The following is a 10,614-nucleotide window of genomic DNA, read 5'->3' as shown; positions in this document are numbered from 1 at the left end:
TAGGTAGGTCTTCTCAGGGCCGTCAACATGGCAAAACGTAAAATGTACTCTGAATGACCAAGTGGGAGGATAAGAAAGGCAGTGGGGCTACCCCACACCCACATCCTTTCAGCACACATTCCACATGTTGAAGGTTGCTTTCTACAAGCACCCACAATTCTTTGCCTGAAGGTGTTTTTCCTTTTGGTAGTGGTGGTGGTGGTGGTGGTGGTGGTGGTGGGGCTATGCAAATACTTCAGCCTACAGTCAGATAAGGGAAAGAACGAGAGAGTTAATGCCCCCACAGTGGTGCTCAACTGAACATGCATAGGGAGTTAGTTGATAAATTCCTCAGTTGCTTCTCAGTTAGGAAACTGAGGCATGTTCCTCCACCCTTGCCAGAGTTCCTGGGAGGGCTGAGTTGGAGTTGCTGAGGGTGGTAGCTGGTTTGATGAAGCACCTGGTATGGGCTCCCTTCCCCTCCCCACCTCACTTCCCCACTCCTCTGCTAGTGTTTCCTGGGATTATCTTCTAAGTAAACTGCACTTTAATCCTTGACTCAAGCCCTATTTCCATGGGACCCAAACCAGGACCACCCCCTACTTTTTTTGTGTGGTAGGGAGCACATACATCTGTTAATATCTACTAGTCCAGAGAAATGCTGATCCAGATTATGCAGGAGCTAGAGAAAATTACCTTTATCTCAAAGTAACTGAATTTTCTGAGATTTTGTTGATAGCAAATTGTGTAACCCAAGCATTCCTGATTCAAGGTGTTCTTCATTGGTATTATTATGACATATATGGGGATATTTGGAACTCAGATGTGTAACCATCTCATTTTTATTTTATCTTTTGGTTATTCTCTCTTTGAAATATGGCTTACATTGCTTTCCTTTATATTACTACATCTTTCAAGGAAGACTCAGTAAGTAGAGAGTTTTTCTCAGTGTGACTATAAGTCCTGATGTGTTTTTGAGCCTGGCTCATCTTAAGTGTCATTTGGGGGACCCCGTGAGTTATCACAAACATCCTTGTGATGTTGGAAGATGATAGCTTGGTCCATCCATGTAAGAATTTTCTCCATTGGAAATTGCATTTTTTTTAAGACTACATTTATTAGCTAAAGTGTTCAGTTAGTAGGTTTATAACTTTCTCATTATTCTGATCTCCAAACTTATAATCATACATTGTTATTAAAATAAAGACATGGGCTGGGGATGTGGCTCAAATGGTAACGCGCTCACCTGGCATGCGTGGGGCGCTGGGTTCGATCCTCAGCACCACATAAAAATAAAAAATAAAGTTGTGTCCACCGAAAACTGAAAAATAAATATTTAAAAAATTCTCTCTCTCTCTCTCTCTCTCTCTCTCTCTCTCTCTCTCTCTCTCTCTCTCTCTTCTCTCTCTCTCTCTCTCTTTAAAAAACAAAGACATGATTTTATATTGGGTCCTTCAGGTGCTTTCAGATCTAAAGCTGAAGCATTTCACACATATGATAGTATCCTATAGTATTAGACAATTTAAGCTACCTTCACCTGGTTGTAGCATACATTTAAAAGTATGAATTGAGATATGTGTCAAATGTTTACCTGGACAGATTTTCTGTTAGATATTTGGCAAGTAGCAGGAAACCACAAACCAACTGTCTTGAAAAATAAACAAATCTTATTTTTTTTAATATATATAGCAGGAAGTCTTGAAGGATGCTCCAAGGTTGGTGACTCCATCAACTTATTATCAAGGACCCGGCTTCTGTCCTTCCCAGTTGACTTTTTCCTGAGACTGGCTTATCCCAAGTCAAGATGACATCACTCATTAAAGAAGAGGGGGTATTTCTTAATGGGTACCCCTTTAAAACCAAGGAAATCTGCCTGAGAAAGCCCCCATAGACTTTCCTTGAGTTTTATTGGGCAGAAACTCATTGGTAAACGTCACATGCTCTTTCCTGAACTGGCAGAAGATACTATACCTTGATTGGTTTGATCAACTCATTTACCCACTAATTGCACAAAGGAAGGTAGGGACAGGGTTCTCTTAGCCAAGAAAGGCAGATGAGATAACTGTTGGATAGACAACCTCTCAGGCCTGCTACTCCCCAACTTGCTGTTCATCTCAGGATGGCAGGAACAAATGAATAGCAGTTCTTATAGCACTTTCTTCCATGATATTCCTACCAGTAAAAAAACACAATTCATTAAAAGATTCACAATAATGAACTATCATGCCATGGCTTAAAGATGGCTCCTGAATGAAGAACTAACATCATCAAAATGGCGATATTACCCAAAGTTCTCTACAGGTTTAATGCAATGCCAATCAAAATCCCAATGGCATTTCTTGTAGAAATAGATAAAGCAATCATGAAATTCATATGGAAAAACAAAAGACCCAGAATAGTAAAAGCAATTCTAAGCAGGAAGTGTGAATCAGGCGGTATAGCGATACCAGATTTCAAACTGTACTACAAAGCAATAGTAACAAAAACAGCATGGTACTGGTACCAAAACAGGCGGGTGGACCAATGGTACAGAATAGAGGACACAGAGACCAATCCACAAAATTACAACTTTCTTATATTTGATAAAGGGGCTAAAAGCATGCAATGGAGGAAGGATAGCATCTTCAACAAATGGTGCTGGGAAAACTGGAAATCCATATGCAACAAAATGAAACTGAATCCCTTTCTCTCGCCATGCACAAAAGTAAACTCAAAATGGATCAAAGAGCTTGATATCAGTCAGTCGCCCTCGGAGCCAGCGCTGCCGCCGCCATGTCTTCTGGGGCCAGCGTGATTGCCCTGCAGCACCTGGTGGAGCAGCTCAAGCTGGAGGCCAGCGTGGAGAGGATCAAGGTCTCTCAGGCTGTAGCAGAGCTTCAGCAGTACTGCATGCAGAATGCCTGTAAGGATGCTCTGCTGGTTGGAGTTCCAGCCAGAAGCAACCCCTTCCAAGAGCCCAGATCCTGCATTTTACTCTGAAGACTTGATCGAACCCAGGGCCTCACACATGCCAGGCAAGCACTCTACCACTGAACCGCGACTCCAGCTCCTTCATTATTATTTTTTAAGAGGAAAAGGACCTAGATTTAGTCTTTTTGGGCTAACATATTTCAAATGATATGTTCTACATGATGTTTATACTGGAAGAAGTTTGTTGAGAAATGCCTTCGAGCACAAAGTAATGAATGACTGACTCCAAGTCTCAAGAAAACACTTTTCTTTAGCCAAATGACTGAGATATTTCAGACCTTTCCAGTGTCCTGATCTTACAGCCAAAATTCTACAGAAATTAATGATTTTCTACTCAAATAAGGAAACTGAGTGAAGAAATAGAATTGTTTTAAGTAATAATGGCTTGGTTCTTCTGAAAAAGTGCTTTGTATTAAGATAAAAACCTTACCACCAAATATACCAAAATACACCTCTTTAATAAGTGAGTTACTGGTGTTGCTATACTAGAATATCATGTATGTTTAATTAACTGGATGTTTACATTTTAGGAAGGAAAACACTTTTGTTTATTAAAAAACTGGAGTATTTGTAATTTGTTGTTCCTAAGATTTTTATACTATAATAAAATTTGTTCTATCATAAATTTACAATTACTAAATGAAGACAAGAAAGTATAAAATTGTGGGGGAAGAATAGACTTTACTAATCAAATGATGCCTTGATTTTTTCTAAATAAGATTGTTTTATTTAACACAAGAGGTGTTGTTTAGAAAGATTCATGTTATGATATATATTAGGTTGTCCCATTTTATGTATGAAGCAGATTTGATCTCTTTTTAAGTTCCTTTACTTTATAGTTGTGGTTGCACTTTTAAAAAGATACTACATTATTTCATGCCTTTAAAAAAATGTTTAAAGTAGGACCTACATACAGAACATTGCAAATGATTGAAAACAAAGTAATGTGAAAATGTTATGACCTAAAAGAATTCTTCATGTCACAAGGGTTTGACTTTGATGATGTGCCTTTGATTTAATTTGGGATACTTTTAGAAGGATACTTAATGTTTGTAATAATTTTTGAAGATCTTGGAAATAAATTCTGTTTAATTCATCATTTTCTATGACAGCAAAAAAAAAAAAAAAAAAAAAAAGAGCTTGATATCAAATCAGAGACTCTGCACCTGATAGAAGAAAAAGTTGGCTCTGATCTACATATAGTGGGGTCGGGCTCCAAATTCCTTAATAGGATGCCCATAGCCCAAGAGTTAATAACTAGAATCAACAAATGGGACTTACTCAAACTAAAAAGTTTTTTCTCAGCAAGAGAAACAATAAGAGAGGTAAATAGGGAGCCTACATCCTGGGAAAAAATTTTTACTCCTCACACTTCAGATAGAGCCCTAATATCCAGAGTATACAAAGAACTCAAAAAATTAAACAATAAGATAACAAATAACCCAATCAACAAATGGGCCAAGGACCTGAACAGACACTTCTCAGAGGAGGACATACAATCAATCAACAAGTACATGAAAAAATGCTCACCATCTCTAGCAGTCAGAGAAATGCAAATCAAAACCACCCTAAGATACCATCTCACTCCAGTAAGATTGGCAGCCATTCTGAAGTCAAACAACAACAAGTGCTGGCGAGGATGTGGGGAAAAGGGTACTCTTGCACATTGCTGGTGGGACTGCAAATTGGTGCGGCCAATTTGGAAAGCAGTATGGAGATTCCTGGGAAAGCTGGGAATGGAACCACCATTTGACCCAGCTATTGCCCTTCTCGGACTATTCCCGGAAGACCTTAAAAGAGCGTACTACAGGGATACTGCCACATCGATGTTCATAGCAGCACAATTCACAAAAGCTAGACTGTGGAACCAACCCAGATGCCCTTCAATAGATGAATGGATAAAAAAAAATGTGGCATTTATACATAATGAAGTATTATGCAGCACTAAAAAATGACAAAATCATGGAATTTGCAGGGAAATGGATGGCTTAGAGCAGATTATGCTAAGTGAAGCTAGCCAATCCCTAAAAAACAAATGCCAAATGTCTTCTTTGATATAATGAGAGCAACTAAGAACAGAGCAGGGAGGAAGAGCAGAAGGAAAAGATCAACATTAAACAGAGACATGAGGTGGGAGGGAAGGGAGAGAAAAAGGAAATTGCATGGAAATGGAAGGAGACCCTCATTGTTATACAAAATTACATAAAAGAGGTTGTGAGGGGGAAGGGAAAAAAAACAAGGAAAAGAATTAAATTACAACAGATGGGGTAGAGAGAGAAGATGGGAGGGGAGGGGGGATAGTAGAGGATAGGAAAGGTAGCAGAATACAACAGTTACTAATATGGCATTATGTAAAAATGTGGATGTGTAACCGATGTGATTCTGCAATCTGTATTTGGGTAAAAATGGGAGTTCATAACCCACTTGAATCGAATGTATGAAATATGATATGTCAAGAGTTTCGTAATGTTTTGAACAACCAATAAAAAAAAGAGAAGTAAAAAAAAGATGGCTCCTGAACATCATGTGCTATTCCACATTCCTAACATGAAGTTTGGGGTGGTAGGGCAAGGAGTAGATTTGCAAGATAGAAGACCTAAACTTGTTCCTTGACTTCAACAATGACAGGTTTGACCTTAGGTAATGAATCAGCTTTATGGAGCCTTGGTTTCATCATCTGTAAAATGGAGATGTTATCTACCTCAAAGTTTGCTGTGAGGTTTAAATAAAATTTGGTGCCAGGGAAAGTGCTTTGTAAACTATTAAGTTGTCTGTACACGAGAGATATTTTAACTAATTCATTAGTTCATTTTAATTGACATTTTTTTGTGTGTTTGTGCTATACAGTAAGGTGTATTTTTGTGTGTGTGATTTTTTTTTTTTTTTGATACTGAGACAGAATGTTTTGACATATGTATGCATTGGACAATGGCTAAATCAAGCTAATTAACAGATCCACCACTTCACTTACTTTTGTGTGTGTGAGTACATTTAAACTCACTAAGTAATTTTCAAGTGTACAATACTTATATTAATTGTAGTTGCCATGTTGTAGAGAGATATTTTAAAAGAGGAACAATAACGTGCCATTTATAAAAATGAAATATCCGCACCAGTCTTGGTCAGGGACTCCAGAGGCCCTAAAGGTAAACAGCTGGGAGGATTATAGCTAATGAATATGTTTTCAATGAAATAAAGCTGATTTATGAACGACCCACACAAACTTAGTCCCTCCAACTTTTTTTTAAAGTTAATAAGTTCAGGAGGGAGTTTAGATGTACAAATGTATTACCTGTCCTTTCAAATTCTGGGCTTAAAGGTGATCAGGTGAACAGGAGTATGCTGGCCTGAGACTAATTAAGGAGCATGTTGACTTGTACTTTAACATAATTCAGGCTGGAAACCAAAGCTCTTCATCTACAACAGGTTCACCCCTTCATTACAGTGGAGTTCTCATTCGGGTCTGTTATTGCACTGAACAGCTCAAACCCACACACATTTCCTGTACCTCCAGAAGAACACTTTTTTCCTAATTAAAAAGTTACTGTGATCTCAGTTTCTTTCCCACACCCTCTTGTCTTGGGAGCCTGAATTATTCATCTGCAGCCTCAGTGCAGGGCTCTAGCTACACTGTATTATAGAAGGCTCTGTCGACCTTGAACTTGAGAATTTGTATGTGTTATAATACGGATGTCATTAAAATATAACATTTACCTGCTGAGAACAACATTATACTATTTATGAAACCATATAATTTCAAGAACTAAACTCAGCAAGATTTTATTGCTCTCTCCACCTGTAATCACAGAAGTGCTGACTCATCAATGGAGAGCTGTGGCTCACCAACTTGCGGCTTCGCTGAAAATCTGCAGCGAGTCTGATTTTTTCATCATTTCTATGTAACCTTTTTTTTTTTTTTTTTTTTTTGGCAGTTAAACAGCCCTGTTCTAAAAGGTTATAATTAATTAAAGGCTCAAATTACCAGCAGGAAAACTTTCATGTTACAAAATTCTTGGTGCCTCCATGATTAGAAGAGGCTATATTTTTAATACCATGATGATAAATTAAAATTCATGAATGTCTTTAAAATTTTTATAGGTATTTTAACAGTCAATTTCACTTTCTCTGAAGATATACTCGAAGAAGACTTCTTTGATGTACTGAAGTGAGTTCTTCCTTATTTCTTTTTACCCTACTCTGGCTTATTTATTTTACTTTATGTTATGTACCCCCTTCCCCCCTCACCCCCCCCCCCCCCCGCCACACAGAGTTTTCTTCTAAATAGTCCTTTATATCAGAATGCTTAAGTGATTTTGTAATTCTCTTGCAGACCTTTAGACATAGTCAAATGACCATTTGTGCTGCACTAAATCTTGATTGATTCCCCCAAGAGGGAGGAGGAATAAAGACCTGCCACTTGGAAAAGGACAAATAGTTCCCCCAATCCTCTTTTCCCCTTGAACCACAAAGACATCATACCTATAAGGTGAGATGAAGGTCTGAGATGGCAGGACATGTCATTCACCCACACTGCTGCCTGTCTCCCCACCTTAGTGTAAGACATCCTGTCTGTGGGAAGAGGGTGCGTACAGAAATGTGAGGTTGACAGAGCTGACAATCGCGAATGCAGGTCTTATCTGTAGAAGCTTTAAATCATTTAGAAATTTTTACCAAGCCGTTAGCCTCCATCATGTTCCGCAGCAGTTATTTCCACAGGTTAATGATGTATTGTATAAAGAATTATTTCCTTTTTTATTCTCGGTGAATTTGCCTTTTAATTTCATTTAGCAACCATTTTGTCTTACATGATGAAATGGTGTAGACTTAAATGAACTCTCCAAAGATTGATAAAAATCGATGTCTGCTGGCTGCGCTTTGAACTATACTTCAACCTTATAAATGGAATTTGCTGTTTTCTTTTAAGAGGGAGGGCCATAAAGAACATTTGATTATTTTGGTAAAGGCAGGCTTCCCTTAGTCAAAGAGATGGTATGTTATGGAATGACGTTTATAACCTAATGTTATTTAGATAAAGTGAAGAAGAAGAAGAAGAAAAGGAAAAAAAAAGCCCAGCAGGATCTCAATGAGGGAAGCAAACCTGGAAAATTAGGAAATCTGATAAAACCTAAGCCACCTATTTTTGCTTGCTTGCGTAGGGCCTGCCCTTACTTGTAGGAGAACCTTGGCAGGTCCGTTCAGCAAGGGGCAGCTGAGGAAGGCTGGCGAACAGATTTATGAATCATTTCAGGAAAAACGGAGACTGCCTTCCAAGACAACACCCTCTCCTTAGCTTCACAGACTCTTTTTAGGTTTTACTGTTAATAAGATTAAATAGGAGATGAGCAGTAAAGATACTAGAGCAGAGTTTATTATGAGAAAAAGTACACATTAAGCATCGGTCTCCTCCACCACTCAGCTCAGCACTCTGTGTACACATTCTTCCATTCAGATCTCTCTCTCTCTCTTTTTTTTTTTTTTTAATTGCTGTTTTCTTAGGGGGAAAAAGTCCCTGCTGAAAGTATGTGGCAGGAGTACATTAGTCGTCTTTCCAGTGCTTTCCGTTGGATGGGGCCGTGTATCCCTCCCAACTTTGTAGTCCTCTGCTAGACGGGGCTGGAGCCCGCCACTGGCAGAAACCCAATCTTTTGGCAAATAAAGGAGCCATCTGACAACGTTGTATTTGCTGGGGCCCCTTGTGAGCCAATCAGAGACTGCCCTTGACAGAGGGGATGAGGAGAAGTTTATAATAGGATCAGTTTTGTTTGCAATTTGTTTCTAATAGATGCCAATAAGCCAGTTAACTAGGCTCCAGTTAATGGACATTTTATTGTTTCTCCCCCACCCCCACCCCCTGCGGTACACATGACCTTTCCTTAGAGGCATTTGTGATGCCTGAAGACATGAAGTTGCCTCCTGGTAGCCGGAGGGGCTCTCTCTACTCTAGAAAACTGGTTCGCCAGCCCTGTGTGGCTAACCAGGCCCCAATACTTTGATCATCCTGTCAGTGGGAAATTTACAGCAACATTCGGGCTTTTGTTCCATGTGTATTTCTCCAAATATAATATCTCCCTCAAGAAATCAATGATAAGCTGTTAAACTAAAGAGCATGGTAACATCCACAGAGCAGTAAATTAATGGTCTTTTGTGGATAGATGGTTACAGATTTCATCATAAAAAATGGATAAAAGATTACATATCACGCAGAGCGAAACTTTTAATAACTCAACATGACTTTTCTTAATGGGTTTTATTCATTTTAATCATTATAGTGTCAATGATGATTATAGCCTTATTAGATTGTAGTGATTGAGGGGCCTGTTTATGAGATATTGAAAATCTCAGCCTGCTCAGAAGAGCCGGCGGCCTGTGTGGGTTTGATGTGCAACTTCATCTGAAGGAGTAGGGCTTGTCAGGAGAGTTTCAATTAATACTTTTACTAAATTGCTCCTGTCTTTAGTGACCTAGGTCACAGATGACTTAAGGATTCCACAACATCAGCTTTTCAAAACAGTTGAGCTGCAGCAGTGTAAATCAAAGGAGGTCCTGAGTGAGCTGTGTGTTTAAAGAAGGTAGGGCCAGGAAAGACCTAGGGCAAAGAGGCAGAAGTACTTCCACCTCCCTTCACAGCCAGGGGAGTCCTCTTTCAGGGTCCATGGTGCCTTTCTCAGGAAGAAATTATTTTAATAATGGGATAAAAAGTTGGCCACAAGAATCTGGAAGATTATGGAATGTTCTCAGTTTTTCCTTCCATGTCTGGAAACATGATTAAAATAAAAGCCAGGACTCCATTAGTAATGAATAAGCTGCGAATTCCAGAGAAATTTCCCAAACATAGCTGTCCTAGGAAAAATTATTATAACAAAGGTGTCAATGATGTTTATAAATTGAAAATAATATTAATAACAATAAATAAGCAATTCTGCAAATGAATGTCTTCACTGGGGCCAAGATCATAATACCATCCAGCCGATAGCCTCTTGATTTAATATTGATTCTTCAGAATGTCTATTTCCATTACATGCAATTCTGTCACCTACAAATTATTCTGAATGTTTCACTGTAATGGAAGTCATCTCTAACAGGCCTCTGAGAAGCAGTGTGTCATGGTGTCACAGCAGGAGACCTGGGTTTGAATTTGGGCTACTTCCTTTACTACCAGTGTGTTTTAAGCAGGTGACTTGAACTATCTTAGCCTCCATTCCTTCATTGGTAGAAACAGGAATCATAACAATGCCTGTCTTCCCAACGTGTGGCTCAGTAAACCAAATGTGTTCATATTTGTGCCTAAGAAACTCCATGTTTTCAAGTTAATCTTTACATATCTGCTAGGATCAAAGGGTCAGGTGACCTAGCTTTTATATTGGGTTCAATATTAGAAAATGTCAAGTGATATAATGAAGATCTGGAAAAGTCAAGTTTAATTCAAGGGTAAATGATTCAGTCCCAGACATTAAAAAATAATAATAATAACATAAGCCAAAAGGAATCTAAGAATGATTCTGTTTCCTTTTCTGGAAGGGAGGAAACCTGGATATTTTTAAAAAGGATAAGGCAGGCCAGTAGAAATGGCATAGAAAATGCAAGTTCATAGGAGTAGTCTGTTTCCTTCTGTCAGAAGGGCAGAGAGGAGCATTAGCTTCATTCTAGACCTCATGAAGGAGACAG

At 38.7% G+C, this 10,614-nt stretch overlaps 1 protein-coding gene across 1 annotated transcript; it reads left to right on the top strand.

Annotated features, from left to right (window-relative positions):
- Window positions 1–2,751: 2,751 nt before the first annotated feature.
- Window positions 2,752–2,958, top strand: LOC308645215 (guanine nucleotide-binding protein G(I)/G(S)/G(O) subunit gamma-10-like; the record flags this gene model as incomplete). The annotated part of the gene is made up of 1 exon (XM_081287299.1): window positions 2,752–2,958. The coding sequence occupies one exon, from the start codon at window positions 2,752–2,754 to the stop codon at window positions 2,956–2,958; it is 207 nt and encodes a 68-aa protein (XP_081143425.1).
- Window positions 2,959–10,614: the final 7,656 nt, after the last annotated feature.

Source organism: Spermophilus citellus, assembly GCF_964194105.1.
Source record: "Spermophilus citellus genome assembly, chromosome: 3".
In the NCBI taxonomy this organism is placed as follows: domain Eukaryota; kingdom Metazoa; phylum Chordata; class Mammalia; order Rodentia; family Sciuridae; genus Spermophilus; species Spermophilus citellus.
Note: the sequence above shows the minus strand (reverse complement) of the source record. Positions and strands in the feature narration are given on the sequence as shown.